This window comes from Mesoplodon mirus, assembly GCF_964341445.2.
Source record: "Mesoplodon mirus genome assembly, chromosome: 6".
In the NCBI taxonomy this organism is placed as follows: Eukaryota; Metazoa; Chordata; class Mammalia; order Artiodactyla; family Ziphiidae; genus Mesoplodon; species Mesoplodon mirus.
Genome location: NC_138982.1, coordinates 119,582,698 through 119,604,461, shown reverse-complemented (window position 1 = coordinate 119,604,461; position 21,764 = coordinate 119,582,698). Strand labels below are relative to the sequence as shown.

The window sequence follows — 21,764 nt, the reverse complement described above, 5'->3', positions numbered from 1 at the left end:
AATCCTAAAATTAGCTATCACGAAACTTGTATTAGACTTGCTTGTGTTCACTAATAAAATAAAAAATAAATGACTATAGCAACTGAATAGTTTCGTAGTATGAAATTCTTGAAACATCTCTCAGAGTATCATATTCATTGAAACGTAATGCAATACCAATGTGCTCAACTTACTGTTATAAAAAGACACACTTGAATACTTGAAAATTACCAATAAAGGAGGCTTATAATGACAATTTTATATAGGACACTACTGAAATATGCATAAAGTGTTTTATAATATCATATTTATTCTACTAATAATACTCTAACCTACACTATCTAGTATTTTGTTAAACACAGTCCATGAAACAATGAAATTTAAACCTTATATTCCCAACTATTTCAATGTAATAAGACTAAAGATGGGAGGAGGGATTGAGGGAAAAGAAAATTAATGCTAAATTTTGTACTTCTCTTTTTTAAGTTCCAAATCAAATGACTAGTTCAGTCTATGATTATAATTTTTCATAATTCTTTAACAGGAAGATATAAACTTATTTTTTTTAAAAGAAGCATTTTAAAAATTACAGCTGAGGAAATTACCGCCTGGCAGTTAGGTGACACCTACAATCACTCATCATGTTCAAGTGAAGCCGTCCTTTGGCCTGGTCTCTCCTGACTCCCAGACAGGTCATTCTCCTTATACTGCTAGGAAACCTCGTGAACATCGATGGGTATGTTCAGAGAGCTAAAAGAGAAAATTCTTACCGACTGTAAAACTGTTTCAGGACTTTTATCTTCATGCTCATGTGATGCCTTGGTAATTATTCGAATAGTTTCTTCTTTCAAGTGCTTTGAGAAATCACTTCTTGATGGCTGCTCTAGATATTCTGGTTCTCCTGCTTGTGCTTCATGAGAAAAGAATCAATTGTATATCTAATATAAATCAGTGAGTCTATACTAAGATATATCTGTTATTTATTTCTCATTTGAAGTTATACAATAATTAATTTTACTTTACTTACTCAATTTAAAGTAATACATGCTTCAATATACAGCACTTCCCCCAGAATTTACCAAAAGAAAGAATCAGATCTCAGAGTAGTCAAATAATTACTGAAGAAAGCACTCATTATAGTTTATGCTAAGAAATTCATAGTAAAATTTTTTGTCATGATAAGTATCAAAGTCTAACTTTGGAAAATCACGAGCATTCTACCAAAAAAAAGAAAAAAAAGAGGTAGGGGGGTGGTTTGTACAACAATCCTGGTCTGAGTTTCTGTAGAGAGCACAGTAGCTGTTTATCTGGACACAGTATCCTTTTTCATACTTACCTAACAAAATCCTAACCCTGAATGAACCCAACCTTCTATCTTTTCTGAACCTGTTCCTGGTAGCTGAGTGTTGTCAGAGAAAAACAATTACAACTTGCCAAACTGGTACCAATATAAATTCAAGACTTCAAATACTACTTCTGTGAAGAACTCCTAAAGTTATATCTACTGACTATGTTCTGAGTTCAAAACCCACAGATGCAACAATGTACTCTGAATGTCCACTGGGTATTTAACAGACAGCCCCCAAATCCTTATACGACCTACAAGGCATTATATAAATGGGTCTCTGCCTATCTCTCCAACATTGCCAGGTGTCCTTTGCCCTTTACTCAAAAAGGAACACACACTAGCCTTTTTTCAGCTTATCTAATACATCAGAGGTTTACCTTCCAACTTTTGGATCTTTCCTCATTTTCTTCCCTTTGCCTGTGTGTTCACCAATTCTCACCCCCCCATCTAATAACTTCTATATATCCTTTTGTTTAAATATCACTTCCTTATGGAAGTATTCCTGGTAACCCCATTTCTAGAGCAGGGTTGCTCTGCCTCAACACTACTGACATTTTGGTTCAGATGATTCTTTGGAGTGGAGGATTGTCCTGTGTACCCAGGCATCTACCCACCAGATGCCAGTTGTACTGTCCCCGCAGGTGTGACAACCAGAAATGCCTCCAGTATTGTCAAATGCCATCTGAGGGACAAAATCACTCTCAGGTGAGAATAACTGCTCTAGAGTAAACGTATACTTTCTTTTTAATAGCACTTACCACAATTATAACTTCATTATTTTTGTTAAGTACTTGTTTCAAGCCCATATCCCCCTGCTAGACTGTAAGAATCGAAAGAGCAGTGATGCTATCTCCCTTTTGTATTGCTATTTCTTCAATACCTAGCATATAATAAGCACACAATAACTTAATGGAACAAATGAATTAATAAGCTAATGAATGGATAAAAAGAAATAAGAAAGTACACTAAAATGTTCTACAGCGTTACTGGGATAGGATGAGTCCTTGCTCAATCAATTGGTGGGACACGACAGGATTACTGTCTACCTTTCCAATATTTTACTAACTTAAAACTTTTCTCAAAGTGAAATATTATTCAAAAAGAAATAATGTAATTTCAACATAGATGCACGAGCATTCATTTATCCAATGAATTCTAATTAAGTGTCTAACTATGTGCCTGGCACTAGGCTAGGCACTGGGACTCGGGTGTGAACAAAGCAGCCAGTCCCTACCCCCATGGAGTTTATAGTCAACTATGGAGAAAGTTATTCACCAAAGAATCACACATATGAATTGTGACAATATCATAATAATATGTTATAGGAATAAAATGGGGAAAGGGTAATTTAGATTATGGGATATGAGATAAACTGACTTTTTAGCTGAAGGATAATGGATTAGGTTTGAAAATGGAAGAATGAACAGCCCATGAAGTGAGCATAAGCTCAATCCAAAAGGCATCTAGTGTGGCTGGACTATAGTATTACAAGAGGGGAGAGGTGGCAAGAGATGATGCAGATAGGGACAAAACGGAGGCCTTTGAGTCACAAAAGTTTTGAAGGGCAAAGGAAGTGAATGAACGTTTTAAATACAATGGCAACATGTCAAGTTTAAAGAACATTATTCTGACCACACTGCAAAGAACAGATTAGAGAGGAAAGTAAAACTAGAAGTCAATGAAAGTACTAAAAGGTACTACAATAATACGAGCAAAAAACGACTATTCTTTTGGATAACAGAGACAGCAAGAAAGAGAGAATTGGTTAGATTCAAGATGCATTTTAGACATAAAGGTTTGGAGACTGATGTGAAGATGACTTAAATTCGGGGTATGAGTAATTAGGATAATGGGAGTGAAATATACTATGACAAGGAAAACTAAAGGTAGAAATGTTTACAATGTGTGTGATAGGTAAAGAAGTTAAAAAAAGTTAAATGTCCTCATTTGTTTATTTCCTGACTTTGGACTGCAATGTTCTTTCAGTGTCCCTGTATGATAGACAAGGTTAAGAAAATCTTAACCACTACAACTCCAGCTTAGCAAGTCTTCTGCTTCTGGAAGGTTTCATAAGTGGCTTAAGTCAGCTGCTTTAGGGATTAACAGAGAGACTTCTTGTTGATAAAGCTTTCATTACTTGTGTTTTCCCCCTTTGTCTCTTCTCACTGTTATAGGTAAAACATCAGTAGTTGATAGTAGGATGTGAGCTTAATGCAACGAGGGCCAAGAAATCCATCTGGTGTGACACTGGTCTAAGCCAGGGAAACCTGGACAATGTATGTAAATTAAGTCCTTAAGAGAAAACGTAATTTTATCTGATCGACACAGTCAAATACACCTTAGGTGCCCAGCATCAAGGTTTCCTTCCACATAGGGATTTGAGTCCAAAAACCTTATGTGATGCTGAATGATTCTGCCTAAATGTCATATAAAACTATTTCCTCTAGAATTTTCCCTGTGTAAATATCTTCCAGGGAACTTATTTGAATGGTACTGTAATCACAGTAGGTAAACCTATAAGGATTCGAGTTCTGGGAGTTTGGAAACAAAAAACCCAAACTTCATTCCCAACATGTTTGTTGAGCATATGCCATTTTCAGTACCGAGCTAGGTATTAACAATGGTAAAAAAAAAAAAAAAAAAGACAAAATTTACTCACTTTAAGGAATTCTCAACAAAATCAGATAAATGTATACTCCATTACAATACGAAGTACTGAATGCAGTAACAGACTTATGCACAAGGTAATACAGAAGCATTGTGGACCTAATACACACACTTGGAATGATGCTGCATGCTAAGAAAGGAGGAATGCCAACTGAGCTGAGTCTCGAAGGATTTGTAGAGAAAATTATCTTGATGAGAAAGAAGATGATTCCAGGCAGAAGGAATAGCATATGCAAAGGCACTGTAAGGACAGATAAAAGATTAATAAAATCCTTGCTATTAATGAGCCTTTACACTGGTAATCAAGATGAAATATAACATAAATTTGGTAGTGAGAAAAGATTGGGACTAGAATAGAGGAAAAAAGGTAATAATTGCTACAGGGGTAATTAGGGGGATTCATAAAGATTTGGGGATATGAGGAAAGTCTTAAAATGGACAAAATTTCAAGAATAGTGAGGATAAGAGGACATTTTCCAAATGAAGGATACTTCATGAGCAAAGCCTTAATGACAGGAAAATAACCTACAAGCAAGAATAATGGGGAATACCCTGGTTTAGATGAAACATAGAATAGTAGTCTTGGAAGAATTACAAGGGAGTCAGATTATAATAGAGGGTCTTCATAAAAAAGGAAAGAGGTTTTAGCTTCATTTTGTCAAACCAGAAGAGTAAAAAACATGTTCACTAGAACAAATAACCAAAGGAAGAAATTAAAAAGCTCTTTCCACTACCTAGTGATAAGCACTATTAATATTTTTAGTACTATATATTCCAGATTTTACCTACCCAAATTTTTTTAAAAAGTTATTCTGAATATACTGTTTTTAACTTAATATAACAAACGTTCTTCCTGTCGATACAACTTTTACTGGTTATACCGTGTTCTTCTGTATAAAGGGCTCATACAACTAATATTGTAACATACATTTAGGCAATTTCCATTTCTTTGTTAAAAACAACATTAGGACAAAACATCTGGCTCTTTTATGTTTTTTGAACACACAATAGTTTTTGTCCATCCTGTATCCCTATAGAAGTCTCATCCCTGCTGGCCTATATAAATGGTAGGAGTTCAATAAACAGAGACCATGCTGTTTCCTTTATGCACTAACTGGCATTTTATGTACTAACTAGTCCCACAGTTATTAAAATGTTATTGTTCAGGCTTCAGCTTGAAATACAGCTGATGATTACTTATGTAACATTTGTTACTCTTAATTCCTGGAAGTCTTCTTTGGTTACCTACCTGCAGCTACAAACTCCTAAACACACTCATTTCACCGTGAATGACCAGTTCTCTGTAGAGGTATAAAATGTCCCTGTACCTGGAGTATCTTTCTAATCATTTATTTAGTTTATGGATGCTTCACTGAGATTTTTGGATCGCTGTCCTCCACATAAGATATTTTCCAGCCATGTTTTATGTTGATAATAGAACTTACTCATTCACCTATTTGGCTGTTATATAAAATCCAACATTCTGAGAGTACTCAGAACTTGCTCCTTTAGTCCACCTTCATGTTGAAGTAAGGGGTTGGGAGGACCTTGGGGGTGTTCTATGCCTGTTTCCTGGTTATGGTCTTTAGCATTTTACGAGAGTCAACTTGACAAGCAATTGACTTTCTGTCAAAGCATAAGGATCTGCTCTCTAATCAACTATTTAAAAAAAGAACAACAACTCATATCTTTCAGAAGTATTTCATACCTTAACTTACTAATGAGTCATACTTATTACATGCACATTTAGAACAATATTTAAAAAGTACTGCATCAAAGAATAGCAGTCCATTTTTCTTACAGAAATGTATTTAAAATCAATGATTCCCCAAAAGCAGCCTATAAAGAGCCATGCTAAGCTGGCTGCATAGAATCATCACAGAAACAATTTTAAGACTTCAGATTCCTAGGTGGCACCACAAACAGAATTCTCAGCAATGTGGAAAGCAGAGGCTTAGGAACCAAAGTTAAACCTAAAATTTATCCAGGATAGAGCTATATCTGCACAACATTTTTTAGCCTTCTTCCTTAATGTATAGTTATTTTGGCTATCCTTTTTTATATATACATCTTTATTGGAGTATAATTGCTTTATAATGTTGTTAGTTTCTGCTGTACAACAAAGTGAATCAGCTATATGCATACATATATCCCCATATCCCCTCCCTCTTAAGCCTCCCTCCCAATCCCACACCTCTAGGTTGTCACAAAGCACCAAGCTGATCTCCCTGTGCTATGCAGCAGCTTCCCACTAGCTATCTATTTTACACTGGCTATCCTTTTAAAATGGTTGCATTCCCATACACTGAGGATCACCCCTAGGAAACTCATTATTGCAATTTCCATAGGGAATGAAATCAAATCAGAAGATATTCAAGGGGCATCAACCATGTGTCATTTATTATGCTAGATTCTGGAGATTTAAATAAGAACATCACTCAGTCCCTGTTTTAAAGGAACTTGAAAATATTGAGGATATTGTTCATTCTACCAGGTCTTACTCTCAGGAACCAGCTGTACTTTCCTGGAATATCAGCTTATTTGTGACTTGTAGACCATTTGGTCTACAAGTCAAAAATAAGGTCATTTTTGTCAAAAATGAGGTCATTTTTTGTTTTCAGTTCCTTTTTGTTTTTAAAATCCGATGTTATATATATTGTAAGGACTTCAAATAGTTTTTGAGTAAGATATGGGTAATACAAGCAAAACAGGCAAAGCTCTCTCTCCTTCAGAATAATTTGTTTTATACATACAGCCTAGAGCCATGCTGCTTAACCACAGGTATACCTCAGAATTATCTGAACATCTTTTTTAAAATATATACTCTGGACCCTTCCTCCACTGATTCTGATCGCAGTAAATCTTAGGTGGTATGTCCTGTTTATACTCAGAAAAAGTCCCCCAGGTAATTCTGATGTATCGATATATACCATGGTAAAGAACTGTTGGCTAAATCTCTACACGTAAGTGTTAAGGTAAGTTTTCTTTTGCAGTAGGCAGGTTAGGGAGGTAGTGTGAGAGGGACTAAAGAATACTTTTCTATCATTTATTATTTAGTTTCAGTAAGACAATGAATCATGTGAGAAAAGTGATGCCTATGGATTTCTTGGTCACCTGTTAGAGAAGAGGAACAAATACTCATTTAATTAATACTATATAAATTAATATTCTTATTTGGAATATCACCCTTAAGAAATTGGATTTTAATGGTTCTTAGGTTACAGCTTTACTGAAAAGATTTGCAGGGAGAGAAAAAAATCACTCTGATGGATTTTATGAACAGGATTTCCTTGTATTACTTCTACTAGTCACTCATAATCCTAGTGCACATCTGAGAGATTTAAACACAGGTTCTCTTTGACAGTTTGAAAGTATTATACCAAATTAAACAAATTACTTTGAAAACTGTGAGGAGAAACAGGAGAAAGATGGCATAGGCATTAAAGTAAAATTTCTCTACTAATGATAGGATGTAAGTGATTCCAATGAACACAATAATAGATTCCCTTATTCAATTGTGGTATGTTAAATTCCCCTGTAACAGAAGATGGATTTCTTAATATGATATGTAAGATAATACAGTAATAGAAACCAATCTTTTAAACAATAATCTCATACCCAAATTTATAGATTTAGAACATTCTATTTCTACTAACTCAAAATGTATATTTCTAGCAATTCTATACAGGACACAATGTTTTCTACTGAGGCAGTATTGTCACTGCTTTCTAAAAACCCAGTCTGGAAGATAACTATCATAACAATTACATATGAATTGACTTTTTCCATCTCTTTATTTTTTAGTTATTCTGGCTCCTTTCAGAAATACATCTGTATTTCTCTTCAAGTTTTTTTTTTTTTTTTAAATACTAAAGAGGGACATGAACATATATGCCCAATACCTACTGTTGAATTTTTTAAGACTTACAAAACAGCATATAAAGTGTATAATAGGAAGTACTGATCAGGATAAAAAGGGTGTGGAGCATACACACATGTGGCCTTTTCATAGTGAGGGAATATAAGATGACAAATGTAAATGATGGTAGTCCTGTCAGATAGGAATATTAGTGGGGAATATGTATTAGTCTGATTTAGTAAAAATAAAATGTGTTAAGTCTGTAAATTTAGACAGTCTTGTGAGAAACAGAAAAGATGGAAACTGAGCCAAGAATAATAGGGTTGGAGCTTAACCAATGACTGGAGCACTCACCTTCATCTGAGTGCTTAGGTGCCACTATCACGTCAATTATGCAGCCCTGTCCTCCCACTAATAAGATAAGAAGAGCCATGTGCAACTGGAGCACTTAAAAGTTAAGCAAGGAATAACAGAGTAGCTCCGCCTTGGGGCAAGTTCTAGGGAGTAATTTGGAAAGGATATGTACAGAAGACAAGGGATGAAATCACAAAGAGATGGAACTGACTCAAAAATGAAAGGAACTATAAAATAGTTACTACACTGTGATTTGAACTCAGAAACCTCTTGATAGCTACTGAGCTATTTTACTTCCTACTAATATGGACAAAGTTACTATAATGAAACTGCATTGTTGTGAAACTATAGAGTTTCACCTGTTCTACACAGTGGCCCTTGATGTACAGGAAGAAAGTACAGTCCTCGTCTGGTAGAGCTCACCAGAGACTACAATGGTGGTATTCAGATATACTGTACTGCATTTCTGTATCAATATGTTGGTATCTTTGTTGGTATAATACCATTATCTTGGTCTTTTAAAAATTCTGAATCAATGTCACTTAAAATCAAGATCAAAGGGGCTTCCCTGGTGGCGTAGTGGATGAGAGTCCGCCTGCCGATGCAGGGGACATGGGTTCGTGCCCCGGTCTGGGAAGATCCCACATGCTGCGGAGTGGCTAGGCCCGTGAGCCATGGCCGCTGAGCCTGCGCGTCCGGAGCCTGTGCTCCGCAACGGGAGAGGCCACAACACTGAGAGGCCCGCATACCGCAAAAAAAAAAACACAAGATCAAGGACTCAACTATTCAATTCATATGAGAACAAGATCCAAGTCTGGAAAGATCTGTGCATGCCTACATCAGTCACCATACCATATTGTGGTATTACAAATCTCTCATTGAAAGAATAATTCCTTCTAAAGTTCAGATGATAATGCTGAAACCTACCTAGGTAAAGCTTCATGGGAATCTGTCTATAAAAGATGAAATTAAACAAACACCTAAAATGCTTTCTTAAAAAATAAAAACAAAACACACAGATCTTACAAAAAAAGGGTGATTCAAAATGATCCACTCAGAGTTATTAAAAAAAAAAAAGAGAGAGAGAAAGAGACAAATGGGGTTATGGAAAATATCTGTTTAATTTATCTCTTCTCATTTCCCCAACCACTGAACAGAAAGAGCACCTTTCCTACAGTACAAAATGTCATCCTAAAATATTCTGACAACTTAGTGATGAAATTAATCTTAAAAAAATCATTAGACATTGTATTTTTTTAGCTTTGCTAGAACATATTTTTGTACAGTGTTATTCTTAATATTTTATTGATTTCATCACCTAGTAATTGTAGAATGTTTAATATTTATATTTTTATACACATCTTCTCATTTGTTTTACAGATCTATACAGATTTTTGCTTGGAATATATTAAATATTTAGTTCCTGCTAATTTTGTTTTTAAGAATTCTGAAAAAAAATCAAATAAATACTGTACATGAATTAATACTATTTACCAGTAGTGTTATTTTGCTCATATATGAAATTATTAGAGTTCATTCCTTTGATAGTTTTAGTGAATTGGCTTGGGTTACCTGCGGTTTCACAGTTTTTCTAAGCATCTTGCCAAGAAAAGTCAATCAAAGCAGGCAGAATAGGTAGAGGGAGAGTTAGCAGAATCATCTCATTTAACTTGAAAACGATATATATGTACATACAGTGTTATCAGGCAAAGGGGTAAACTAAATTGCTGCCTTTTATTATCTCTGAGTGATGGAGTTACAGATGATTTTTACTGGAGTCTTCATATTTTAGGATAACTAAAGTTTTATGTTGTTTTTGCTTTTTCAACGAGCATATCTTATTTTTATAATAAAATATCAATAATAAACATGATACTGATAATAAAATGCAATAAAAGCAGACTAACCTGTTGTCACAGAAGACTCTGACTCTCTCAATTTCTGAGATGCTAAAAGTTTTTCCTGTAAAGCTTTCTGGGCAAGCTGTGCATCCCATTCTTCTAGTTCTTTCTCAAATCGCTGGTTGTCTTCCTCAACAAAATCTCTTAAGTCTGGTGGTAGTGTTTCTATTCCAACAAGGGCCTGCCCAGTTTCTTTATTAAACTCCTCTGCAAATCATATTTCAAAAAACTATTATAAAATTAAGGATTAAAGGAAAAGTGCAAAGCTCAAAACAGAAGGTGTTTCAAATGGATTTAAAGTACAAATTATTACCACTTGGTGCATCAATATTACCTATATATTAAAAGAAAACTCAAACAAATGCTCAGAAAAACAATGATGCAAATATTTGATAATCCATTATAGGTAATGTTCTCAGCTTTTACTTTTAGGCTGAAGAGTAAAAAAATGGAACAAGACATAAGGTCAAAACTGTTTGCTCCTTTTCAAACACTGACATAGTTCTACTTTTTCTATTATAAAATACCAGACGTTTGATTATTCATGAAGTAAAACTTACCACAAAATGAGAAGTAACTCATAACCTCGAAAGCTCAAACTAGAACTAAAATTCTTTTTCATCTGAAGCAGTTAAGTATAGCAATATACTTATATGCAATTTGAAAACTAATCAATCAATATAGCAAGATTTCTCTAAACATCACATAAGTAGTACTTAAAAGGGTTACTCAACCTCTACCACACACACACAAAATAAATTTTAGCTTTCAGTCATAAATGAACTGCCTAACTAGTTTTGCTAAATGGTTAAATACAAAAGGAAAGTTTATTTTTATCAGTCTCAACAAACCTTTATTAAGTGCTTTTTATATGCAAAGCCTATATTAGAATATGAGAAATAAAAAGATTAAGACATAGTATGAAATGGTCCCTGGCTTTGAGCAGATCAGAGTGAAGTGGGAAAGACAAGTCAACATACAATTCAAACACGTAAGTGCCCAACAGAGGTATGCTATGATAACACAAGGAGGGATACTTTGTGGCAGGTCAAGGAAAACTTGGCAGAGCAGATGACATCTGAATTGAATCTTGAGAGATAAGAAAGAATTAGGCAAAAGAAGAAAGAAATAAGATCATTACTGGCAAAAAATAAAAACAGAAAACATAAGAACATATAGATATAAATGTGTGAAATGATTTGGTGTGAGCCAAAGAAGTTCAAATATTAGTAAAGTACCTAAAGTTTGAAATGGACAATGGTTATTAATGAAGCTGGAGAGACAATTAGAGGCCAGAAAATGGAGGTTTTTTATGTTAGGTTAAGGAGCTTGAATATGAGTCAATGTATGACATAGTCATTAAAGGGATTTTAACAAGGAGAAAGAAGTCCGATTGACATTTTATAATAGTTACTAAATAGTTAACTTTGAATACAAAATATATTCCAGTTTTCAGCCCGGGTCACATTACTTTTCAATTCCAGTTTTCCCACTTACAATAACCCAACAGCATTTCCTAATCATATTCATCACACTCTTTAGTAAACTACACTTAACTAATCACACCAGAGACCAGAGTCACGTAAAAGGGTTACTTATTTAAAAATATATACCACCCTATATATTTGATATTCTTACCTTGTATTAAGAATTGTGGCTTATCATTTATGTACATTAAACAGTATGCACTGGCATTTCTATAACCACCAAAAGAGTCCCTCACTAGCTCTTCCCATGATGATTTTGTTACAGCAATATCATTGTACTTCATCCACCTGTTTTCACGATGATCAAAAATGTATGCCCAGTAGTGCCCGGCATTAGCTTGGCCTTCATGAACTAAAACAGCATGTAAGCGATAAGGAACCTAAATATGAAAAAGAAGAGTTAAACTGTAGTTATGTAGTCTATTACACCACATCCCATGAAACCCACAAACCATCTGACTGGAGGATCCCATAGGAGCATATGTTTTTTAACAAGAGTAAATTGGCTGGGATTAAAGTTTTGAAAAAAGTAAACTATGAAATAAAAGAAGGCAGGGGGCAGAGAGGATAAGCAAACTAAAGACATGTAAAACAGACAGGTATGTAAATAAGATGATTTTCAAAACTTTGGAAATATATTTGTTGATCTATTTAAGTTATTTCTTTCGAATAAAGAACTTATGATGAACATTTTTATATACAGCACGATTTAAATCTTCACAATTATAAATTGATGGATGAGTTCAGCAAAATGGCTTATGTAATAAGCCATTATATGAGCCTCAGAAGTTAAAATGTAACTGAGCCCTTTACCTTCTCCCATAATCTTTTATTTACTTATTTGTTTGTTTGTTTATTTATTTATTTTTGGCTGCGCAGGGTCTTTGTTGCTGCTCGCAGGCTTTCTCTAGTTGCGGTGAGTGGGGGGCTACTCTTCATGGCAGTGCACGGGTTCCAGGCGCGCGGGCTTACTTGCTCCACAGCATGTAGGATCTTCCCGGCCCAGGGCTTGAACCCGTGTCCCCTGAATTGGCAGGTGGATTCTTAACCACTGCGCCACCAGGGAAGCCCCACTCCCATAATCTTAATATCGTTAAACAACCATATAATTTTCCCATAGAATTTTTTTTTTAATGCTAAGGCCTTTTGGAAATTTTTGATAAATTTTATTATAAAAGAATAAAAAGGCAGGCAATAAATACAGTATGAGAATACAACTGAATGAGGAAAATATTAATATAAAAATCTTAAAGTTCAACAATTTTGTAACAAAAAGTATGAGAATTATGATAAATAACAAAGATAAATTAAAATATGTAAATAATTTTGATAATGCTTACTAGCTCAAAATTCAACTTACCTGTATCATAGATTTGTCAGAGTACATTAGTTCAATTGTGCGATGGATTCTAGATATGCTTTCCTGCAAATCTAAGGATAGAAGATGCCATTTAATGATTAACATCAAGTATGTTTCTACTGAGACTTATAAGGTAGGGAATAAGGGTTTTCCTACCAATATGTTAGAGAACTAAGAAAAAGTTTCTAAAACTGTTCTAAAACTTACTATTCAGAATTTGTATAAAATGAAATTTAGTTCTTAATAAAAGATATAGCACAAATGAAAAACGAAAACAAATATGGTTTATTTTAAAACTGTGCACAGCCAATAAAACTGAACTTTGTTCAAAGTTATAAAGGAAGTTTCCAATGAAAATTAAAGCTAAGCCCCCCTACATATTTGTATAAAACAGGAAAAACTTAATTTTTTTCCTATAGTTTATTCTTTTATTGCCCTAAATCAAGAATAAAGTTCTTTACCTTGATGAAGTTCCCCCTGTGTCAAAATATGTAAGTTTGGAGCCAGAGGAAACTTGGGCACATACGTGGAAAAGGGGAGCTATAACCTGTACGAAAACCTTTAGAGTGAAATAAAATAACTTCACCACACATCACACACACACATACATATATGTATATGTACAGAAGTAACTGAATAAAAATCCACTTTAATCACCAACTGAAATAAAGTTATGAGACTCCCATTACTCATTATTTCTACTTCCAGTAGAAGTCTATCCTACAAAATTATTTAGAGGTAGGGATGTTTCAGTTGTTTTTTAAAAAGTGGAGACAACCTAAATATTTGTCAATAGGGAAATGGTTAAATTATAGTATAACCACACTATACTATGAAGCTGTTAAACAGAATCAGGAAAAAAACACCAAAGACTACAAAAGAAAATTAGGAACTTTAGACAAGGGAAAAGCCTTTTACAGCTTGTTAGAAAACCCAGTAACCATAAATGAAAAGACTCCCTCCCCAAATTTAAGAAAATCTATTATTATAGAAACAAAACAAAAACCAACATAAAGAAAATCAAATGACAAACTGGAAAAATATTATCTGCAGCATACACTACAGGCAACAGGTTAATACCCATAACATTAAAGTTTCTATTAAGCAATAAGAGAAAGACAAATAGTTCAATATAAAAAATGGGCAAAGGTCACAAATTTATAGAAAAATAGAATTTCACTCATAATTAATGAAATGCAAATCAAGACACTGAAATACCATTTTCATTTCAACTATCAGGCTACCAAATTAAAAAGTGCCCAGAGCTAGGGAGAATACTGGGAAACAGGTTCTCTCACACAAAATTATTGGGAATGTAAACTGCCTTATTGTTTTGGGAGGGAAATTTTTAAATAGTCAAAATTTTAAGTATATACACTTTGGATCAGAAATGGCATTTTTAATGTATTCAACTCAAAAAGTATGTTAATATGTATGCGGAAGGCCAGCTTTATTGGTAGTTAGTAACAACACAGAAATTGAATAAATTATATCATATTCATATATTGGAATACTATGTAACAGTTTAAAAAATAATGCTAACAGCAAATATCATCAGGGATAAAAGAGAAAACAAATATTCCAAGGAAAAGCTTTAATACTTGATGCACAGTATTATAGGTCCAAAACCTTATGACATGTCTCTCAAGTTCCTCTAACTTAAATTGGCCAGAAGTGTACTCGTCATATTCCTACTTCCTCCCCCAAGGTGGAAGGCCTGCTCCCCACCAGTCTGCTCATTTCCAAAGTGCATTCCATCTATGTAGTTATACATATCACTATGAACAACAAAGGGAACCATCCCTGATCCCCGCCCCCTCTCTCTTCCCTCTTGTCAATGACCCACATCAAAGAATATACCAAATTCATTTCTTTCCTCCCTCAATGCTACTACCTTGGTGTCGAAAGTTCTTAACTTTCAGCCTTCTGAATGTAATCTTATGAAAACAAACACAATCTGCCAAGTCCAGTAGAAAATTATCCAACACCTAGCACAGTATTCAGGAAAAACTATGTGCTTAATTAATGTTTACTAATGATTTCAAATACAAAAAATTCCTTATATATGAAAAATACTAAAGAAAATCTTTAGTTACTAATGCTGTTAGTTGCCATCACACCCTATTTACTCCCTATTAAATACGTACTGCTCTTTATTTCCATATTGTCTATAAAGCATCTAGTTGGGCATTTAAACAAGTGATATTGTTTAGTACAAGTCCAACCTTTTGGTATAAAAAGAGTAACTCCTAGATGTTTTTTTCATAGATCAATAAAATTAGGATAAAATTAGGGAGCAATAATAGGTTATTATATTTTGACATGCAAGAAAAATTATGATAAAACAACCATAAAATATTAATATCACTTCATTTTAAGAAAAAGGAGATTTTAACAACAGTAAAGTAGGATAAAAGTAAAGGAGATAATTTCAGAATAAAGGAGAGTTCCTTCCAAGCATGGACAGATGGCAACTTAACACTAACACACACACACACCCCACAGAGCACTGTCCTTACTTTTCTTATTTTACTACATGCCAGTTAAAACTCGTTATAGACTGGCACTGAGCTAATAGATCATATTTGGAAACCGACTAGAGCAGACTGAATATTAAAATTCACATTTCTAATTCTTCAACCTAAAGAAAACACTGTATCACTTGAACTCACTGCACAAACATCAAGGGAGGTACATAACTGATTAAGTACAAAATCTGATGCTGTATGTTTCACCAATGGAGTAAATGTGAATACCAGTTTGATATAAATTTAGAGCACTAAACCAGAAAATCAGACCATCTGTTAGGTCATTAATTAGCTAAGTAATACAGGGAAAATCTTTTGGTCTCTCTAAACCTGATATTAAGGTCATAAAAAAGGAAGCCAAACTAGTTTATCTTACAGAAAACACTTTGTAGGGGGAAAAAAACCTTTATTAATATTTACACATGAAACCCATAATCCATAGGTGACTTCCCTTCTCAATTCTAACATTAATCATGTTCATCTGAGGTAGAGTAGCTCTGCTATGAGAAGCTCCTTACCTCTGGTGTCATTTTCTATTTCTGTCCTCCAGCGATGTAAACAGCTTTCTAGCACAGAGAGTTCCTCTTCTGTTATGTGTCTTGGTGCTGGATGCATGGGCAAATCTGGAGGCATCCGAGACTGAGTGAATGGTTTGTGTATTACTGATCTCGATGAAATGGCAGCTATTGATGCAGGTGATGTGCTTGGCAGTTCTGAAGGAGTTCCCTGCTGGTCTGCTGTGCTGTATTTTTAAAGCACAGAATATTCATTATTAAACTTTTCAAGTTGAAGCTCTGGACAATGATTATGTGCCAAACAAATAGCATTAAATTGGCTTATAATTTCAAAAAGAAAAAGTTTTCTTAAAAAAACCCCCCAGAAATATGTGGATTAATCTAATAACCTAATGAGATTCTTAATATATGGAACTACATTACTATAAAATTGGAGCTTTATAGTAGAAATGGCTTAATCATATTTATTTATACAAATCTTACATATACCAGAATTATAAAACCTTCCCTTGCTAATACTTAGCAGCTCACATTACAGAAAATTTTCTAATTTAACAGTAGTATTTTCATGGATGAAAGGTTGATACATATAACATACAACCTAAAGTATAATTCTGAATGGAAAAAAGTATGATGAAAATTTCAATCCACAACCATAAAATCCATTGAAACAATGAAATAAGAAAGCCCCCAGAAGCATACAACCTTCTAAGTGAATGTCATATTTTTAGAGTTCACTAAAATAAATCACAATATGCATTTTATAAAACCATCTTTAAAGGCATCAATTATTATATAATACAGTAACATAGCTGTCTCTTCTATCAAGAAAACTTTTTACCTTGGTAATGTCTGTGATGGTACAGAACCACTAGATGGGGAACTAGCATCAATATCATCAACAGGAGAAGTGCAAACAGGTTTACTTGAGGCAAATTCCAACGCATACTGCAGAACATCCACCAAGGGGAATCGTTTGGGACCTGAACCATAGCTTAAATACCTGTTAACCATAAAATGTATGAATGCTTTCATTTGTGTATAAAGCACATTTTTTTCAATAATTGTTATAAAACATAATAAAAACACTTCAATAAATATTCCTCAACACTGAAATTAATTTTGCTTTCAAATGAAGATGGTAAAACTAAATATACACTCAAGAAATAAATTAAATATTCTCCAAAGGAACACAAAACCAAAGCTGATTAAGACTGAATGTGTGTATATACTGTTATAAATTTTAGATGCTGCTGTAAGTTGTAACCCAACAGTAAAATGAAAACTGACATTTCCATCTCCTGAGACTTTTATTTTTAGATCTGTTATCTGGTCTCAAGATGGTGACTAATATTATCCTCCCACCGTTTACGTCTGATTATTTTTCAATATGATTACTGATACCTTTTAAGAATTAAAACTATTGAAAAATAACATACTATTTTGAATAAAAAGTTTTAGGCTATTAACTTTCAAATTAATACTAAAACAAGGGAATACAGATTAGATCAGAGGTTTCAAACTGGGATCTTTCAGGCTACATTTCAGCCTGTAGACTTTTTTTTTTTTTTTTTTTTTTTTTGGCTTGTTGGGTCTTTGTTGCTGCGCACGGCCTTTCTCTAGGTGCGGCAAGCGAGGGCCACTCCTCGTTGCAGTGCTCGGGCTTCTCATTTGCAGTGGCCTCTCTTGTTGAGCTCGGGCTCTAGGTGTGCAGCCTTCAGTAGTTGCAGCACAGGGCCTCAGTAGTTGTGGCACTCGGGCCCTAAAGTGCATGGGCTTCAGTAGTTGTGGCATGTGGGCTCAGTAGTCGTGGCTCGCGCGCTCTAGAGCACAGGCTCAGTAGTTGTGGCGCACGGGCCCAGCTGCTCCACGGCACGTGGGATCTTCCCAGACCAGGGACTGAACCCGTGTCCCCTGCATTGGCAGGCGGACTCCCAACTACTGCGCCACCAGGGAAGTCCCCAGCCTGTAGACTTTTGTCTGAACTACAGAATATTTCATACTCTAGATTCTGGCTTCTTCTGGAAACAATGCAAAGCTACAGACAATAGGAAGATGATGTTCACACGTGGCACCGCCTACTAGTGCGGATAGCAGCTACCCTCTCTCCACAGGGATGTGCTGTCTGACTCCCTTTGCCCACCAGCTTACACTTGATTTGCTTCCCTTCTTTATAAAGCCTCCATGAGCCTCTCGTAGGCATCTGAGTTTGTATCTTCTGTGTTAAGGAGAAAAACTCAGTTACGGTTCGTTTTAAGGGAAATCTCAAGAGTAATATTTAGTCTCACACAAGAAGAAATCTCAATCATAGATTAGTTTAACTTTACAACTATTTTTAGTACCATGTGTATTACCTCTTGATGGTAGGAATATTTAATTTTAAACAATAAAATCATCTTCTAATGCCAAATATGAATTATTTTAGTCTCTAACGAAACTCAAGCCTAAAGTATTCAAGCAAAATATCAATCCAGAATGATTATTTACTCCTAGAATCACAAATCATTCAAAGCAAATTTTAAGTTAAAGCTCTAGACAGTCACTAAAAATATGACTTCCTATAATTAGCTCATAATTTCACAAAAGTTTCAATACCTTTCAAGTCTCTGTTGTAATACTGTGAGGTAATCTTTTAGTCTCTTGATCTCTTCCCTCTTAATTCTTGTTATTTCTCTGTTTCTATGCATGTATCTATCAGGAAAAAGAAATACAGCAATTATTAGTATTTGCAAATATAGAAGTAGACACAATATTAAGTCTAGCCATCACCACAGAAGATCAACTGATCCAAAATTTTATAATAAAACATCATACAGACAATACAAATTAGTATTTTTCCTTATAACATTATTCCCAGTAACTATATTTTTCTAAATAAAAAGAGAACTCCATTTTCCTTGACAAATAGTATTAGATACATTATGCAAAAAGTAAAAATTATTTTAAGGAAATTAAGCAAAAATTTTCTCTAAGCACAATAACTCTTCACTGGATACTGAACTATTTCAAAACTAAGTCATGCTGTATATACCAAACCATACCTGTCCAGATATAAAACTTGAGGAAATTCCAATTTGTTGTGAATTTTTTCTGGTCTTCCCAATGCCTGATTAAATTCAAATCTTGACAATTCAAACGTTAACACAGGTGGTAGTTCAGTAAACCAATGCTGAAAGAAAACAGTAACAAAACCCCTTAATCTCACCTTTCTGTTTTCTCCATTGCAATTTTAGGCACAGGATGTTAGTTAGCAGTGGCATTTTTATATGCATCATAATAATGCTAACATCACAAATAATTGATTGGGTATACAATTTAGTTAAAACTCGACTTCCTCCTAAAAGTTTTTCACACCTTTTGAAAATTCCAATGGGGTAACACACAACCAGGAAAGAGAAAAATCTAATGACTCTCCTTCTTCAATGATTAATTCTTTACATTAGAATTTCTAACCCAAAGAGAAAGACACTGAATAAAAGTATGGCTTAGTATCTCAAGTCTTCTGGCTTCTTCAATATTATGTCACAATTACTACCAGGAATGGCACATATACTTAATACAATCAACCACCCTGTCAAAAACCTGTGACAAATTAACATGTAAGAGGTAGCACACTAAAGAAAAAAAAATATTTTATAGCATAAATGATCACAATTTTCATGCTAAAACTAGAAACTTATACTTTCCTATTTTAAATTTAATGTTCCCACTGGAATTTTGACAAATTTGAGAAAAAGATCTATCACTAGCAAACAGAGTTTATACTGATGATAACTACATTTAATATTTTAAAAAATGACTAGTGCTTAAAGAATTGAATGCCTCACTGCTATGAGGCAACTCCTCCACACACTTTGGCAACTGTTCAATTAAGCGTGAAATGCAACAAAACTTCAAAATTATTTCAATAAACAGAGTCAAGTTTTACATAAACCTTATTTATTTAAAGAGAAAGAAAAAGGAACAAACTTGTGAATTAACAAATACAGAAGTATAAAATAATGTAACAACTAACTCTAAAGTGCTTATTTTAAGCCATGCAATATACTTCTGTAAAAAGAAATTGTTGCATACTACATCGTGTATGGTATTTTCAAGTGCCACAAAATGTCACCACATAAATGTCAATAAGCTAAGAGTATGCTAATTTAAATTCAAACGTTCAAGAAAAAGAAAAGCAGAAACTGCACATGTGGCAAACTGAATATGATCTTGAAAGTTGTTACTTTTCTGTAAATAAAATCAATAAAATAAATCGTTATTAAAAACTATTTCTCCCTCCCAAAATGCTAATGATTACCTGAATTGAGATTTCCTGAGTTGGATTTGGTTTACCTTTAACTAAAAGTTGAAGTTTAAGGAATTTGCTTTATGGATATTACCTGAAACTGACTAGAGAAAGTTATGGAAGATCTAATATTAGAAACATCTCTTAAGTTTTAAAATTTCTTGAGCAAAGTTTGCTTATTTGCTTTGTTCTCCCATGGCATTGGAAATAATTTTTTTTAGTTAGCTTTAATCCACACCTAAACTTACTATTAAGAATTAAAATACACCCCACACCTATCACAAGGAAAACGTATGATGCCTTAGGATGATATTCTCTATTCCATTTTATAATACTCAAACAAGTAGATTTCAAGTACTATTACCTTCATTTTTTCTTGCAATGCTTTAAATGTTACTATTTAAAATTAAATCTAAGTATTAACTTTAAATAGTTAACATACTTTAATTCATGGGAAGCTACAATGGCCAACAGAAATGAAACGACCCAAATTGGCGGTATGCTTCTCTGTAAACCATAAATAGTCCAGGAAATAGGTTCCATATCTTATGAAAGAATGTTCATAATATATTATGTAATATGTCTCTGTGTGCATCTGTTTCCTCCAACAGCAGTGACAGTTTTTTCCTACTACAGGAGTGGAAGGATTTCACTTTTTCATTATAATGCTATCAGGACAAGAGATAGCCAGACCATTCCCTAAATTCATTTACAAAAATACTATGGGTATGTCTAGCTCTGTGATTTTTAGATCACAAGTACAGCAGTATATAAGTAGAATTTCAAATAATATAAAACAATGAGACTTTTTTCTTTCAAAATATTTTTCCATTCAGTAAAACTCTATCTTTATCCCTAATCTAACCGGTATGCCACGCTGTGAGACACAGGTCATTAAAGGTAAAAATGATGCTTATATTCTCCATATCTCAAAACACATATCATTATGATTACTATTATTATTACTACATTATAAAATGAACTGACAGGGGTAATAGATTACTTCAGAATGACAAAAGAACTTAGATAATCAGCAATGGCAACAGCAGTACTCCTGAATTTACTGTAAATATAAATCTGACCTGTTAAAATATTTTCTAGAGAGAATGTGGCCATTTTTATGAGTAAATAGCTGATTTTTCTATTAATATGTTTTAACTACCTTGCTTTTGGAAGATTACATGAATATGGGGGGGGGAGGAACAAGAAAAAACAGACCTATCATTGCAAATTCCCCACAGAACACCAAACAAAGTTAGGATATAAACTAAGCACGAGAAGGGAAAACTTGCAATTCCAATTCAAAAATTAGTTTCAGTCATTTAATTAATTGCCTTCACTCCTTTGCCCTACATATTTCCTATATAATATCTCCATATATCTAATATAGTACATGTAGGTATTATTTCTATAACTTAGTTTTTTAATTAAAGCTCTGTAAAATTTCTCCAGCACTTTGCTTATAACTTGGTACAACT

General features: G+C 33.9%; 1 protein-coding gene across 2 annotated transcripts in view; it reads right to left on the bottom strand.

The window, feature by feature from the left end:
• USP25 (ubiquitin specific peptidase 25) overlaps window positions 1-21,764 on the bottom strand; it is a 139,476-nt gene that overhangs the window by 31,862 nt on the left and 85,850 nt on the right. For both annotated transcript variants that reach the window (XM_082625213.1, XM_082625214.1), the window contains exons 11-18: window positions 19,040-19,167; window positions 18,594-18,689; window positions 16,840-17,001; window positions 16,002-16,225; window positions 12,956-13,026; window positions 11,747-11,975; window positions 10,115-10,315; window positions 750-889 (exon numbers count right to left, since the gene is read on the bottom strand). In XM_082625213.1, the coding sequence (XP_082481339.1) occupies window positions 750-889; window positions 10,115-10,315; window positions 11,747-11,975; window positions 12,956-13,026; window positions 16,002-16,225; window positions 16,840-17,001; window positions 18,594-18,689; window positions 19,040-19,167 (1,251 nt within the window). The remainder of the gene's footprint in view (window positions 1-749; window positions 890-10,114; window positions 10,316-11,746; window positions 11,976-12,955; window positions 13,027-16,001; window positions 16,226-16,839; window positions 17,002-18,593; window positions 18,690-19,039; window positions 19,168-21,764) is intronic.